General features: G+C 40.7%; 1 protein-coding gene across 1 annotated transcript; it reads right to left on the bottom strand.

Moving 5' to 3' along the window:
• Positions 1–9,525: 9,525 nt before the first annotated feature.
• On the bottom strand, positions 9,526–13,451 carry LOC121964806 (Krueppel-like factor 2). The gene is made up of 3 exons (XM_042514996.2): positions 13,007–13,451; positions 11,663–12,671; positions 9,526–11,288 (listed from the first exon to the last, which is right to left on the bottom strand). Exons 1-3 carry the CDS (start codon positions 13,076–13,078, stop codon positions 11,113–11,115), a joined length of 1,257 nt encoding a protein of 418 aa, XP_042370930.1. The 5' UTR covers positions 13,079–13,451; the 3' UTR covers positions 9,526–11,112.
• Positions 13,452–15,102: the final 1,651 nt, after the last annotated feature.

Below are 15,102 nucleotides of genomic sequence, written 5' to 3'. Positions count from 1 at the left end.
CTATCTTCTTCTCTCGTCTGGGCACATTCCTTTTGCTTTCAGCCTCATCATCACTGCTACAATATCCTGTTTTATGTTGAGGGGGAATTCTGGAAATAGTGGGGTGTTCCTTACTGTCCGAGGACCCTGAACTATACACACACACTGCAGGTCAATGGTTAGTTTAGTGTGTGTTTGTCATGTCTGTCAGCATTGGGCACCAACGTGTGTGAGCTCATCTGTTCACTGAACTCATTCTAAAAGATCTCAGAGAGACCAGTCATTGTGACTCACGGCGTCTAAAGCAAACGAAGGACTAATTTTATTTAAAAAATTGATTAGAAACACCTCTGAATAGAAAACATATTGACAGAAACCTGACTCCAGCTTCTCAAACTTCAGAATTTGGAGGTTTTTTTGTGTCATTCAACTTGCAGGTCAGAAAAAACAAGCTAGAAGAAATAAACTATTTTTTGCTGAGGAGAAAAACCTTTGAAAATGAAAATAACCCTTGCAGCTTTAGAATTAGAATTAGAGAACTCCACTGAGGTCAACGACCTTATATCAAAGTAAAGGGATTCTGTATTTCTCCAGCAGAATGACATAACTGTAAAATAATAGAAAGTGTTTTCCAGACTTGTTGGGAGGCCCTGCTATTCTACAGGTAAAAACTTAGTTGTGGTGGCTGCTTTTTTAGCATGGATGGATTACTGGACAGGCCTGCAAGGTGCAGTCCCAGGGGCCAAATGGCCATTACCTGCAAAATGTCCCTCAAATAAACTTGTACCAACCAGGAAGAGACACAAAGAGGCCACAAAGAGATACAAAGGAACTACAAAAACAGACAAAACAGCTGCAACCACAACAGCTATATACTCTACCCTTTACCTCTAACCTTAGTCTTGTTTTGTTTTCTTCCTCTCTTCTTCTTCTTTTGTTTTGTTTCCCCTGGCTTTCCTCTGCAAATATATGCTGTTCAACCTTCAGGTCAAAGCCTGGTGCTGGGATTATGGAACATGTTTAGAACACCAAGGCCAAACTGTATTATAAAGGTGTGTTAGTCCGACTTTGAGAAATTTTTGTTTTCTATTAACTGTTTTGAACTGCCAGTAAAATAAGAATTGTTTATTTGAAATAATAGCACAAGTTTTTCAGTGTTTTTAAAGGGTCCACTATTAATACACACGACTATCACCACATACATCACTGCAATATTTTCATGTAACATCACATGCTATCATAAATTCCATTTATTATTTTCATGTCTGTTACGATTGTTATACTGTTTATTATGTTATTGTTAGCATTATTGTTACTGTGCATTTTTTCCCCTCTCCCTTTCTCTTCCCCTTCCCTCCTCTCTTTCCCTTCTCTCTCTCTCTTTGCACATCTGTCTGTCCTGGAAGAGGGATCCCTCCTCAGTCGCTCTTCCTGAGGTTTCTACCATTTTTTCCCCTTGTTAGTGTTTTTTTCAATCAATCAAATCTTTATTTGTATGGCACTTTTCATACAAAGAGTAACACAAAGTGCCTCACAGAGATTAAAAACAATAACAGAAATGACAAACATCAATGAAAATCAAGAAAAATACAGACAGCCTGACCCTCCCACCCCCACATAAACGTACGCAACAACACACACACAATCATTTACACACTGCAAATTTTTTCCTTTATAGATACAATTGATCTGACTTGAACTGATTTTAGGAACGTTTCTGAAGTCATCATAAGCACGACATAGGTTACACATGGATGCAGTGGTCAAAGGCTTCTCATTTTTGAACAATAAGACCACATGGTTCATGAGGTTATATAGCTCAAATGAAGTGGCTGTTTAGCTTTCACCTGTACTCTAACCTGTACCCTAACCTGCTGGTCATCAGCATGTTAACGTGACATTGTGAGCATGTTAGCATGAAGTCAGAGCTCGTCCTCACAGAGCTGCTAACATGGCTGCAGACTGACCCCAGACCTGCTGCTCTCTGCACAGTCTGTGAAAACCTGATCTGCTCCGACAAACAGAAATCAGCTGCCAAAACACCAGATCAGCTCCAGGTATGAGACATGTGCAAATCTGACTTTAAAAAGATTTGATTTAATCTGTTTACACAGAAATTAAATGAACAGATTGAAGCAACTTGCTGGCTGAGAGTCACACTCTGTATGTGAATCAGAAAATCTTCCACACATGAGGACAGCCTGTATTCACTCAACCCTGCAAACTCATATAAGCCATGGCTGAAATTTAACACTGGCCCAAATGTTTCATACACACACACACACACACACACGTGCATGCATGCACGCGCACAGACACACAGACACACACACACACACACGCGCGTGCACACACACACACACACACACACACACACACAGACACACACACACACACACACACCAAGGGGGAATTTCATGTGTGTGAGCTTCCATCTGCAAGCTCCTTACCTGGGGACATGTTGCAACACACACCTACTGTAGCTCATTTTCACATGCCTGAAGGAAGTCTGTGTGTGTGCATGTGCATGTATGTGTGTTTTACAACCTACAGTATGAAGAAAATCCAGAACTGGCTGGGAGCAACAAGTCTGTTAGCAATTTGAATGCTGACAGAAACCAGTTTGGTAACTGAGCTGAAACCAGACTAGATGCTGGGATATTCACCTTAAGTCACGTTCACACACACACACACACACACACACACACACATGCACGCACACGCGTGCGCGCAGACACACACACACAAACACACACCCACGCACACATGCATATGCAGAGGGAGAAAATCTTGATTGACTGGAGTTGATTGAAAGCAGTTGTGCTCACAGTTTAGTGAATGTGATCAGCTGGAGTCAGAGGAGGATGGATGTATTGACAGGCTACAGGTGGAGAAGTGAAGGATATGTGTCTGTGTGTGTTTGTGAGCGTGCATATTATTATATTTAGTTCCTTCACAGCTTTTTGACTCACAAATTAAAAGCTGCATTATCAAAGCAATGTTTTGAGTGACCTTAAAGGATCTTTGCCTCAATCAAAGCGTGGGTGGGTGGGGGTGTGAATGAATTTTAGATAATCAGGTATGTTTAAGGGGAAGCACACTCATCCCCTCACACAATAGTTGGCTTAGGAGATGCTAAACCACATCAAATTCAAAAAGATTTGATTTTCACCTACAGACAGGTGGTTAATCCTTTGACAAAACCTGGAAGCTACTTTTGGAGTTTGTGAGTATGGCTACCATCCATCAGATGACAACTACATATCTCAATAATAATAATCTGAATTTTAACTTGATGGTCATTTGGAGGCTGCATTTAATTTGGAGCCCTGCTGTTAAGATGGCTTTGTTATGCCACCACATCTTGGGGGACTTTCTTTAAATTTGGCATCAACCTCTACTTGGACTCAACAATAAACTGGCTTGATTCTGGTGGTCAAAAGTCTAAGGTCACTGAGACATCATCTGTCTTATTCTTGTGAACGAGATCTCTCAAAAACAGCTTGGTAATTTTTTCAAAAGTGGCACAAATGTGCCCTAACCCTAACCCACAGTGAACTGATTAGAGTTTGCTGATCAAAGGTCAAAGGTCATTTGTATCCATCTGATTCTTGTGAACATGACATGTCAAGAGGGCCTTAAAGGGGTTTCTTCATATTTGGCAGACACTTTCATTTAGACTTAAGAATAACCTGATTAGAGTTTGGTTGTTGAAGGTCAAAGGTCAAGGTCACTGTGACCTCAAAAAAAATATTTTTTTGGCCATAATTCAAGTATTCATATGCTAATTATGACAAAATTTCACATAAATGTCTAAAATGATGACATTTTATATCCAAAGGTCAACTTCACTGTGACATCATAATGTTCTGCAGAAACACTTTTCCAGCCATTACTCAACATCATATCTCAGGAACAGAAGGGGAGACACAACAAAAAAAAACAAGGAAATGATCTAAAAAAACACTTTCTGTAGCTTTTTAAAAGCAATTTTCTAAGTTTGTCAATTTCCTGTAGTTTAAAGGAAATTTCTTTTGAAGTGGCCCATTGCCCTTCTAACCCACGTCAGTCAGTCAGTCATTTTCTGTAACCGCTTGTCCTCGTAAGGGTCGCGGGGGGGCTGGAGCCAATCCCAGCTGTCATCGGGCAGAAGGCGGGGTACACCCTGAATAGGTCGCCAGACTATCGCAGGGCCATCTAACCCACGTTTGAAAAAAAAAATTAAACCAGTTTGCTCAGCACCCAAAATACCTGTGAATTCAGTTAATGTCAATCCAAGTTTTAAAGGTTTAATTTGCAAATGTTTACATACTGCTCTTTCTTTCTTTTTTTTTTTTCTTTTTACAACTGCACTCCCTTATTTCACTCTCACCCAGCCCTCCTCCCTGATCTCCTCCCTTACCTCCTCAAGGAGAACACACATGAAATGGAAAACCATTTCCAACTGAACTTCCTATAGCTGGGGAATTGCTCTGTCATCTTCAAGATGTTCAGGGATGGCATTCCAGCAGCTGTTTCCTGCTGTCCCAGTAGATGGCACCCCCTTCCCATAAACACAATTCCCACTTTTCCTCAACAGTGCAGGGCACCTGAGGCTCTGGGAATCCGCTCAGATAAGATCTTTGAAAGTTAAGGCTGATGTTTCCCAACAGCTGATAAAATCCCCTACTCCACCAAATCTCTCTGGGAACATATTTTCACTGCGTCCAGTAAATATTACCTCAAATGTCCTCATTTATTTCTCTTCTGGAAAGAATCAGCAGTGGTGGTATCACTGAGCTCTGTGGCTCAACCTGATGCTCCTGTGTTTAGTCACATTTATGTAAATGCCTTTTTTAGAGGCTGAAACAGAGCTGGTTTCAAATGCAAATGTTGGTGCTCCTAAACACTCAGCAGCTTTTTGACCCCACTGACAGCAGAAACACCACCTCTCTGCTATCTCCACACACTCCTGCTTTGATGAGTGTGTTCTGTTGGAGTTGGAGAGGAATATGCTATGAAACACTCCGGAGGGGAGTTCCTCTGAGATAATGTGTTGCACAAGAGCTTGTGAGCATTTTTACAGCCTCTTGCTAAGTGAAAATATTAGCCTTGGATAGAGCGGTCAGAGGGAAAATCAGTAAAGAATGTCACATATTTGGATTTGATCCCTCAGGTTTATAGATGTGCCGTGAAGGAGTCGCAGAGCTGAGCGCTGGTGTGGCCCTCACTCGATGTGTGTGTGGAACGCTTCATGTTGATAAGGGGACCAAATAACAGCTCCTCAACCTTTTGCTTTTGTATCTTAGGTTGTGTTCAAAACCACTCACTCACTCACTATTCTCTATGTAGTGTGCATCAAATAGTGAATGAATGTGATTTTGGGCACTGTGCTGGAATTTTATTCCTACAGAAATACATGACGGCAATGCATTGTGGTATACAAGAGAAAAGTCTAGGGTACATTATATGTACACTCAAATTTGCTGTGCATTGTGGGTATTTTATAATGCACAATATATTGAAATTAAGTGGGAAACAATAAGGGAATGTCGATATTTGATGACATCATGTCATGTGAGAGAAGGGCCATCAGCTGTGTGACTGTCCACCAGCACAGAGAAAACTCAGCAGACAAAGACTGAGAGACAGTAGATCAGTGAGACTCAACTTACAGCCTGCAGGCCAAATCAGGCCCCATAAAGGGTGCCGGGTGGCCCCGCAACCATTTTCTATTTCACAATAACAATAAAGTGATTCACACTGTGAATTGTTTTTGTACTTTTAGTATACATAAAGTGCCAGAGTGCATAAAACAGCATAACAATAGAAATGTCCTAAAATCCTAGAAACATTCTTGAATCCTAGAAATGTCTTAAAATCCTAGAAATGCTCTAAAAACCTAAAACCTTCCTTAAAACCTGGAAACATCCTAAATCCTTTAAATGTCCTGGAAATGTCCTAAAATCGTGGGGGCTGCTGCAACTGGCCCCTGGCCTCCTGTCATTTTGCAAAACACACACAAACACACACACACACGCACACACACACACACACACACACACACACACACACAAACACATGGCTACATATCTGAGAGAACACACACACCAGCATGTAAAGCATCTGACCCCCGAAGCCGCAGATTCCCACGCTCTGCTGCCGTACCCAACTGAAAAAGTGAAATGAAAATGTTTGATTTTTCACTTGAGTAGCTAGCGTCATGATAGAGGCGAGCGGGGTTCCTCTTTTCTCAGGGCTGGCACAGGGCCATCTTGGAGATGACACCAACATGTGTGGCCTTTCACAACCCAAAATAGACACAGGCCCTCTGCCTGCTGCACCAGTGCAAGTGTGAAATAGAGAGGCAGTGAAGATTTGAATGAGAAGCTCTCATCTTTGTGTGTGTTAACTGATTAATTTGATAAGAAGAGTCAGAGCCTGTCATGCATTTACCAACACAAAGAAAGTGCTTGCTGTTCCTGATGCTGTGTAGAAAAGGTCACATTTACTGTTAAAGGAGAAATTTTATTAAAATCATTTTCCTAGATTTCTCCATCAATGATATAATTGTTTGAGACTGATTTTTTATTTTTTTTTATTTCGGTAAGGAATTATTTTTATTTTGGTTTTAATGTATTGAGGTGTGTATGCAAGCATTGCTGTATACGTAGATGTATTACTATTATTATTATTGTGTAATTATGTATTTATTATTGATATTATTTTTTATTTTTATCTACAATTGATACGTTTGTTACATTTTTTTCCTTTACCTTTTTGTTATGTGGGATGTGAGGGATGAGGTCTGTCAGTGTTTGTTCTGTCTATTCCAAATGAACAAAAAGGCAGTAAATGTATTAAAAAAAAAAGCTGTCAACTTTGGTGATGTGGTGGATGTTTACAGTTTACAGCTTTGTAGGTTACAGCTTAATCATTTTATTACACCTCTTCGGTTGCTCTTCCAAATAAGTTTGATTAGGCAGCTTGTTTCTGAGTCAGGTCTGAGTGGGCCATGTTTATGGAGCAACCGATTTTTGTTTTGTTTGTTTTAGTGATTTGAAGTGGAGGAGAAAAGTCTGCTCTGATTAAACTCTGTCTGTGTTCCCCCTCTCTCCCCTCTGTTATGCTCCAGTGACTGCATCAGTCATTTTCATATCGATCATTTCCATGTTGTGGCTGTCTATCACTGACTTCTGATATAACACAACAGTCACTGAACCCACAGCCCTGATGTCATCCAAACACCTGCTTTCTAAGAGGAGGAAAAACCTGCTGGCTCACAGGAATCACTTTGTTTTATGTCTTTGGAGTGAAAGGATTGCATGTGAAATAACAGACAGAGTGCCACCGTGAAACTATCTCTGTGAAACTATGGCTGTTCAAATAAAAAAAAAAATCCTCCTTACATGGAATGACAATTTCCTTCATTTTTCCATCCTGCAGATCCCGGCAGGTCTTTTTAGTTTCGACAGGGTTTCTCTTTCCTTCACCTCTCCATTCCTCCTCCCCACTGTGGTCAGCCCACATGCCCTGATGCAGCCTCCATCTATATCCAGCCTCTCTAATTATGTCAGTGCAATGTTTGTATTTATAGGCGGCTGCCGCCGTGCTCTGGCAGATGCTCTGTCCCAGCTGGGAGGCATCTGTGTGATACTGCAGACAGGATGCTCTTGGTGCTCCAGCCTCTGAGGATGGCTCACCTGCAGCTAAACCTCCATAATTAAACCAGAAAATGTTATACAGGTCATGCATATCATCACTGTAACAAATTTTACTGTAGCATTACCATAAAGAAAACCTGTAAAATTAAAGTAAAGTAGTACTGGCAGCTGTGTTTGCAAGCAACCTACTTTTCCTACATTCTATTTTACAGTGTCACTACCACAAATGACTTCAACAGTTTATTAGTGTTAAATGTATTTTTAGTAATCTAAAGTAAAATGCAAGGTTTAGGGTCTAATATTAACTGACAAAAAGCATCAAGATTTTTGCAGTGTTTTACTGTATTTTGGGAAAATTATAAATCACTGTTAGAATCTGTATCTTCACATCAGTTTCACAAATTATCCCCTAAATTAACAGTAAGCTACTGGCAACTGGAGTTTTAGGCATCCTACCGTTGTTTATGGTGTAGTGACAGCTGTTGTTGCCAGTATCCTTATATATATTACTTTAGAGTGTCACTACTGTAAATAATTTCAACAGTATAGTACTGTTAAAAATACAGTGCTCTACATTCAAATTTGAGGTTTACACTGAAATTTTGGTCCCAAAAAACATCAAGATCTAGAGTACTTTATTTTGTACTGTATTTTGAAAAAAATATACATAACTGTTGGAATTTGGCCGCATTTTTGCAGCAGTTTAATACAGCATAGATTTCTGCTGACATGTAAGCAGCCAGCATCCTGTTTCAACACTAGTGGTATAATGTTATAAGTATAAGTATAAGTATTTTTGGGAGTATCTGCACTAGATAGTTTTTTTTTTTTTACTCCACTACATTTCCCTTCAGCTGTTTAGCTACCTACTACATAATAAGGAAGGATGGGAGGAGGGGACAGATAGAAGAATAAAGGAATGGGAGGGAAAGAAAAACTTGACTTTGTTCTTTACAAATTTTAAGTTGTAAAATAAGACCTTGTTTTTCATAAAGAGTAATGTAAACTTAATTTTTAAGGTGGTGTATGTTATTAAAAAATACACTTCATGATTGTCAGAATTCTAACACCTTACTGTAAAAAAAATCAAAATGTACTTTTACTTCCAGTGCTTGAGTCCCTTTAATGTCACAATATTACTTTTGATGCCTAAGTACAGTAAATATCAGATACTTTAATATTTCATGTTACTGGTAGTAATAGAACTAGTAGTACTAGTAGTAATAACAGTAGTGAGATAGTAACTTTACATATTATTGTTAAGCTAAGTATTTTACTGTAGAATATGAGGTTTACAGTGTAATACTGGCTCCAAAAGCATCAAGATTTACGGTGTTTCACTGTAATTTAAAAATTTGGAATTTGGAATAACATTTCCTGAAGCTCTGAATCAGGCGGGGAAAGCAGAAAAAACACACATTTCTGCTCTACAACACCATGTTTTACTCAGACTTTGTTTCAGTCTTTGTCTTTTTCTTTGTCTTTTTTCCTGATTTTATTTCTACAAGGAATGTTAAATACAACAATATAACAATCTGATAGTAGTAATTTTTTACTGATCTGGATACAAGTTGTAAATATATGGAAACTGATAAAAGGCCACAACCTCTGTTACAGAGTATAATCCAGTATTCCAGTATTATCTTCTTCTCAGATTGTTTCATTTGAATAGTTTTTATGTCTTGTATGGTAAACTTATCCAGTATTTGTAGAATAAAATAAAATCAGAGATTTGAGGGAAAAAAACATTATTTTGACTATTTTTAACTCTGTGGTCATGATGTTGTGACCCTGTTTTGGGGGTCACAGGCCAAATCTGTGCTTTTAAACTTGTGTGTATGTGTTTTTTCACATCAAACCATGTTTTAAAGAATCTCAGACAATCACACTCAGAACTCACCAATCATGTTCATTTAGTTTAATATGTACATTAAAATAAACTATTTACATTATTATATAAAAAAAGATTCAATTTACAAGGCAGTACATTTCTTCAAGACAAAAACATACAAGTCTTTTTGCCAAAGACTGTGGAGCCCTTTGTCAATCAGGTGGCAGGTTGAGATGGAGTGTACTTCTGTGAGACTTCCTACTGAAAGACCTGGACTTCTAATGCTACTCGACAACAGACAGACTCACAGACTCCTATTCAAGCCTTCAGGGAGGACACAATGAAAGGCAGTTTCACAACAAAACATTGTCTCAAAGCTTATCTCATGTGCTGTTTACACATACAATATAATACACAGAATAAAACTTTGATTGTCTTCTGGCCAGTGGAGGATATGGCTCTCGTAAGATGTGTAATAACGTGCTATAAAAGGCGCTAATGGTGAAAATACAAAATAATCATCGCTCTTCAAAGGATTGTCTGCTTCCAGTTGCTTTAGTGGCATGTGCCTGACATGTTGAGTGGAATGTTTGCTGTCTATATAAACAGCATTGCATATAAAAAAGTAGTACCAGCTACATAGTTTTAAAAAAATGGTTTTGGTCCGAACAGAATTCATCTGTCTCTGTCATATCTGGCTGTGTGTCCTTGTAATTGGGTTTCTGTGTCATTGTAGAATTTGACAAGTTGATTTTACCTTCAAAAGGCTCGGAAACCAATCCCTTGACTATTAGCCTTGAATTACATTCACTTTATAACTTATTATACTTACTTATAATAGACATACTTATACTATACTTATAATAGACATATAATTGTAACGTTAGCTTAAAATTTAGATGTATGTATTTATTTTGTGCATTGCTGCAACTTAAAAAGACAATTGAAATTAACTCAATCTTTTTAATTATTAGCAAACCAGAGTTACTTTGCCTTATATCTGTATTCTGCGGATTTTCACATTTGTATATTTTAAAGTATATTAACAAAAACTTAACAAGAGCTTGCAGGTCTCCTAACTTCATCATTGGGGAAATCCTCTGTGCGATAATCAAGTTAAGTCAGACCAACTTGGTTTACAGAGGTTACTAACACTTGAAAAGAACAAAGTAATTTCACTAGTCATTTTTAAGTTGCAACACCCTCACCTGATTAAGTAAATACAACAAAAATTTTAAGTAAACTTAACAATAAGGTATGAACTAAAACTTAAAATCAATCAATTCACCTTAATTTACCTTTTTTTTAAGTCGGTCTCCTACATTTTTTAAAAAGCAAAATCAACTTGTCAAATTAGTTTTTTTGTTGTTATTTTGCTCAAAAATAACATTTAAATAAATCTTGTCACAAAATATCATTTGAGGGCACTTCATGTTGAAGCTCTTCTAGCCTCAGGAAAAATCACTGTAATATTCCTATAATATAAATATAGGTATTACAGTGTGGTCAATCATCATACTGTATGGCACTTTATGTTGTCATGGTATCACTATAGTTGATACTTGTGTCTATATATTTCCATCCTACAGCTGATCACAGGATTATTATAGTTCTTTGATGCGGTGCATAGAAGTCCTTGTCTGCGTCGTCTTTACTCTCTCACATGTGTCTCTTCATGTGCAGTGCAAGGTGGTCGGACCGGGAGAAGGCTCGCTCACACAGGTGACACTGGAATGGCCGGTGTCCAGTGTGCTTCCGGAAGTGACGTGTGAGCTCATCGGAACGAGCAAACTTCCAGCCGCAGCCCTCCCAGCTGCAGTGGTATGGTTTCTCTCCTGGAAACATAAAAACAGCCATGAGTGAAGTCAAAGTTTGAAGTTAAACCCCTACACCATTTTTGTTTTTACTTGAAAGGCAGTTTATATGTATGGGTGTTTAGTAGTACTGTTGACTGATTCTGGCCCAATTCTTGACATTTTAGTGCAAAGTATTAAAATTCTACATATTGTGTATGAATATGCAGAATGACTGCCCTCTAAAGGTTGAAACCTGGCAGGGAGGTGCTGTGGATTGAGAGGAGGCATGATAAGTTGACTGGGTGTGCCTTAGCCCCCCTCCCAGCCCTGCCCAGAGGAAGCGCTCAATCTAAAAATGAGAGGTTGGTTTCTCTTTAATGTAGTTCCCAACACATTCAGCACTCGGCTCTTACCTGTGTGCGTCCTGAGATGCGCCTTCAGGTGGGAGCTCTTGGTGTAGGTCTTCGCGCAGCCGGTGAAAGTGCAGGTGTGCGTCGCGGTCCGCTTCCTCGGCCAGGACCGGCGGCCCTTCTTTTGTTTGGTGTCCATCATCTCTAGCGGGGAGGAGGGTGGAGTGAGGAGGACCCGCTGACCGGCCGCCGGCTGCTGCTGCTGTTGCTGCAGCAGGCTTATGGCTGCGTCCTCCCCGAACATCCCGGGGAACTGGTGATGGTGGTGCGCTCCGGCGAACGGGAGCTGCATCCCTGTATGCGGGTGAGGGAACCCCCCGGGCGTGCAGCGGTGCTGGGGGTGGAAGCTCTGCGGGAACGTAAGCGAGCTGGAGTTACACATGTGGTTCTGGTGACACTCGGAGCTCATCAGGTCGTCCGGGCTGAGAGGCGGCGTCATGCTGCCCACCGCGGCCTGCGGGGAGTTGGCCAGCCGCGGCTGCTGCTCGTACGACATCATACAGGACACGTTCCCCTCGTGCTTGACTTTGGCGCAGCTCTGAGGCACCAGACCCATTACGGGTCCGTACGTGTCCATGGAGGCGGGCTCCACTTTAATGTTCGGGTGCTCGGGGAATAAATCCTGAGATGTGTGAAAAGGTGCGGAGCTGATGAGGAATCTGCCCTGGATGCTGCTAGTGCTCCCGGGGAGGAAGCTGGGGTCCACGTCGGAGCGGAGGAGCTCCGCCATCAGGCTGTTGTAGGGCGGCGGAGGGCTGCTCATGTCGGGGACGGATGAGTAAGTGTCCGACTGCTGAGGCATCCCGCTGTGCTGCTGCTGCTGGTGGTGATACACTCCGGACTCCTGCAGCCGATAGGACTCTGCCCCGGTCCCTGCTGCTTGCGCGCTGTCGGACACGGTGGTGTTACTGAGAATAAATTCAAGATCCAGAAACTTATCCAGGTCCTCTTCGTCTTTTCTGCCGAGGTAGCTGCTGTCCATGTTGAGCGCGCTCAAGTCTCCCTTCCACCTCTGGAGCAAGGATGAGAGCAGAGTTAGTTACATTTACAGCTTAGTTTTTTTCCCCCACATTACTTTCAGCTCGATAAAATAGCTCGAAAACTGCACAAACAGTGCGCTGAGAGAGCGCAGAAACTACAAAGACACAGTACAAAACAATTTAACTCCAGCTGCGTACCGAGAAACTTAACAAAATAACAAAGTTTTAAAAAACATTTCAAGGAGCAGCCATCAGCGTGTATGTATTGTGATATTACAAAGTGACAGTAGCTAAACAAGCGCATCACGTTATGTGATGAAGTCAAAACATTTAAAACAAGTGTGAATATGGAAACAGCGCAACTTACATCTTCCCAACATCTCTCTTTCTGGCTGGCAAATGTAGAGATTGAGGGTAAAATTGTCCCGCTCAGAGCCATTTCCAAGCGTTAATTTTTTAAAAAAAGTAGAAATACCTCCTGAAATACTGAGAAAGAAGACTTTCTCCGTTTGAAAACAAATCAGTGTCCAGAGAAAGCTACGGAGCGCGCTGCTGTTCCTGCGGTCCGCTGAGCTGCTGCTCCTCACTCATGTGGAGCTGTGCGCCCGAAGGAGAAGCTGTTCTTATAAATATTGTTCGCAGCACAAATCAGACCAGCGCGACGCTGGGGGAAGGAAACGCGTCCAGGATGGGGACGCTGCGCACCGGCCAGCCCCCTAAATTTAGCCTCGGTATAAAGGTCCGAGTTTTCCTGCAGTCAGACTTAGAGAGGTGGTGACAAATCAGAGCAGGGCTGATGTGGAGTGTTCTCTCCACTCCGCTGCGGGCAGCTACTTAACCTTCTCAGGGAGAACCCGCCCCTCCGCCAAACCTGGCCAACAACTGGCAGAGAGAGAGAGAGAGAGAGAGAGAGAGAGAGAGAGAGAGAGAGAGAGAGAGAGAGAGAGAGACCTGCTCCACCAAAACACTAATAAGCAATTAAGACGATGTTGAACAAAAGGTAACGAAACTGAGACTCCCGGGTTCGCCACAGAGATGCCACAGGTGCCGTGCGTATTACGCATTTAAATATGATGCGCTTTTTCGCACACAAAGAATGAGGCATTTTTTTTCTGATAATTATCATGTTCTAACGCAGTTTGCGTCGTCTTTATTTGTTCACTGTGTAGCTGGGTATGACAACAACAATCTTGATGATAAATAAAGATTCTGATTCTAAAATACTGAATGTCTTTTTGTCTCTCTTCTGTTTCTTGAGCAGAGAGAGTACCTGTGTGCGCCCGATCATGACTGTCTCCGAACAGACAGTTTCTTCCCAAAAACTCAACTCCTTGATTCCCTCCAAAACTGTCCTGCCCGGTACCCGGGGAGGATTTTCTCCTAAAGGTTTCAGTCACTAATGGCCAGCTATGTCCCAGCTTTCCTCCTCCGCTCCACTACGCTCCGTGAGGCATCCAGGGAGTGATATGAGGCGGCTTTCCAGTATTTCTCCATCATCCATTATCCATTAATGTGTGATCTTTAAGCGTGGCAGTGTGGAACCAGAGTTGCTGGTTCCAATGTAAACATGAATGACAGACGCTCCCTTCAGTCTGCTCAGGACCAAAGAAGGGACTGTGGCCAAATCTACCCTATCCTATCAAAGAAATACTTCCCTGTGATTTGAAGGAGATAAATAAAAAGCAATCCGGACTTTGTGTTTTCCAGTGTTGGAAAAAGTGTCAATGCCATTTAATTCATTGACCCTGGAGTAACATTACTTTCCTTTGCTGCTTTCACACACCTTTCACAAGTATTTAAAGCTTTGAACCCTGAGCAAATTGGTGTGATTTTTGTGCGGAAACATGAACAAAAAGGCAATGAGCAACTTGGTAAGACATTTTCCTCAAATTGTAAGAAATTAGTAGATTTAGAAATTTATTTTTTAAAAGCTTGGGAGAAAATGTCAAGGGAAAAAGCAAGGGAAATATCTTTATAATGATCACAATTCCATATTTTAAATTATGTCACTAAATTATTATAAATTCTAAGTACTTATCCCTGTAGTTTTTAACTATACTAATTTTCAGGTAATTTTCTTATACTTTTAACTAATGTCTTGCTAATTTTTGGCCATTCCTTCTTTCATTTGTCATTCCTTTCTTCCTAAGTATTTGAAAGTCATACAATTTACTCAGGTGTCAAAGAGTTAACAGTTGAAATATTATGTAAAAGAAAACAAAAACTCTATTAAAGGTATGATACAGGTGTAATTACATAAGAAAAGGTACCATCAGCAAAATATGCACGCATTAAAAGAAAAAATACACATTTGTGAATGTTTATTATGTGATGATAACTACTGTCACACAGCTAATCTACCCTGGGGACACTGTGCCACATGGAGGAACACTACTAACATGCAAATCAGATCTTTGTTGCATCATAATTATACCCACTTAGCAAAGGGAGTGTTACTGACAC

The sequence above is a fragment of the Plectropomus leopardus genome, chromosome 5 (genome assembly GCF_026936395.1).
Source record: "Plectropomus leopardus strain MGB_pleo_1.0 chromosome 5, ASM2693639v1, whole genome shotgun sequence".
NCBI classification, from domain to species: domain Eukaryota; kingdom Metazoa; phylum Chordata; class Actinopteri; order Perciformes; family Serranidae; genus Plectropomus; species Plectropomus leopardus.
Note: the sequence above shows the minus strand (reverse complement) of the source record. Positions and strands in the feature narration are given on the sequence as shown.

What these genes read in the sequence shown, in the direction of transcription:
- LOC121964806 (XM_042514996.2), bottom strand. Translation starts at nt 13,078, where the DNA reads ATGGCTCTGAGCGGGACAATTTTACCCTCAATCTCTACATTTGCCAGC. An exon ending in AAGAGAGATGTTGGGAAGAT is followed by an intron (nt 12,672 to 13,006) that starts GTAAGTTGCGCT and finishes TCCTTGCTCCAG; the next exon opens with AGGTGGAAGGGAGACTTGAG. An exon ending in GCATCTCAGGACGCACACAG is followed by an intron (nt 11,289 to 11,662) that starts GTAAGAGCCGAG and finishes TTATGTTTCCAG; the next exon opens with GAGAGAAACCATACCACTGC.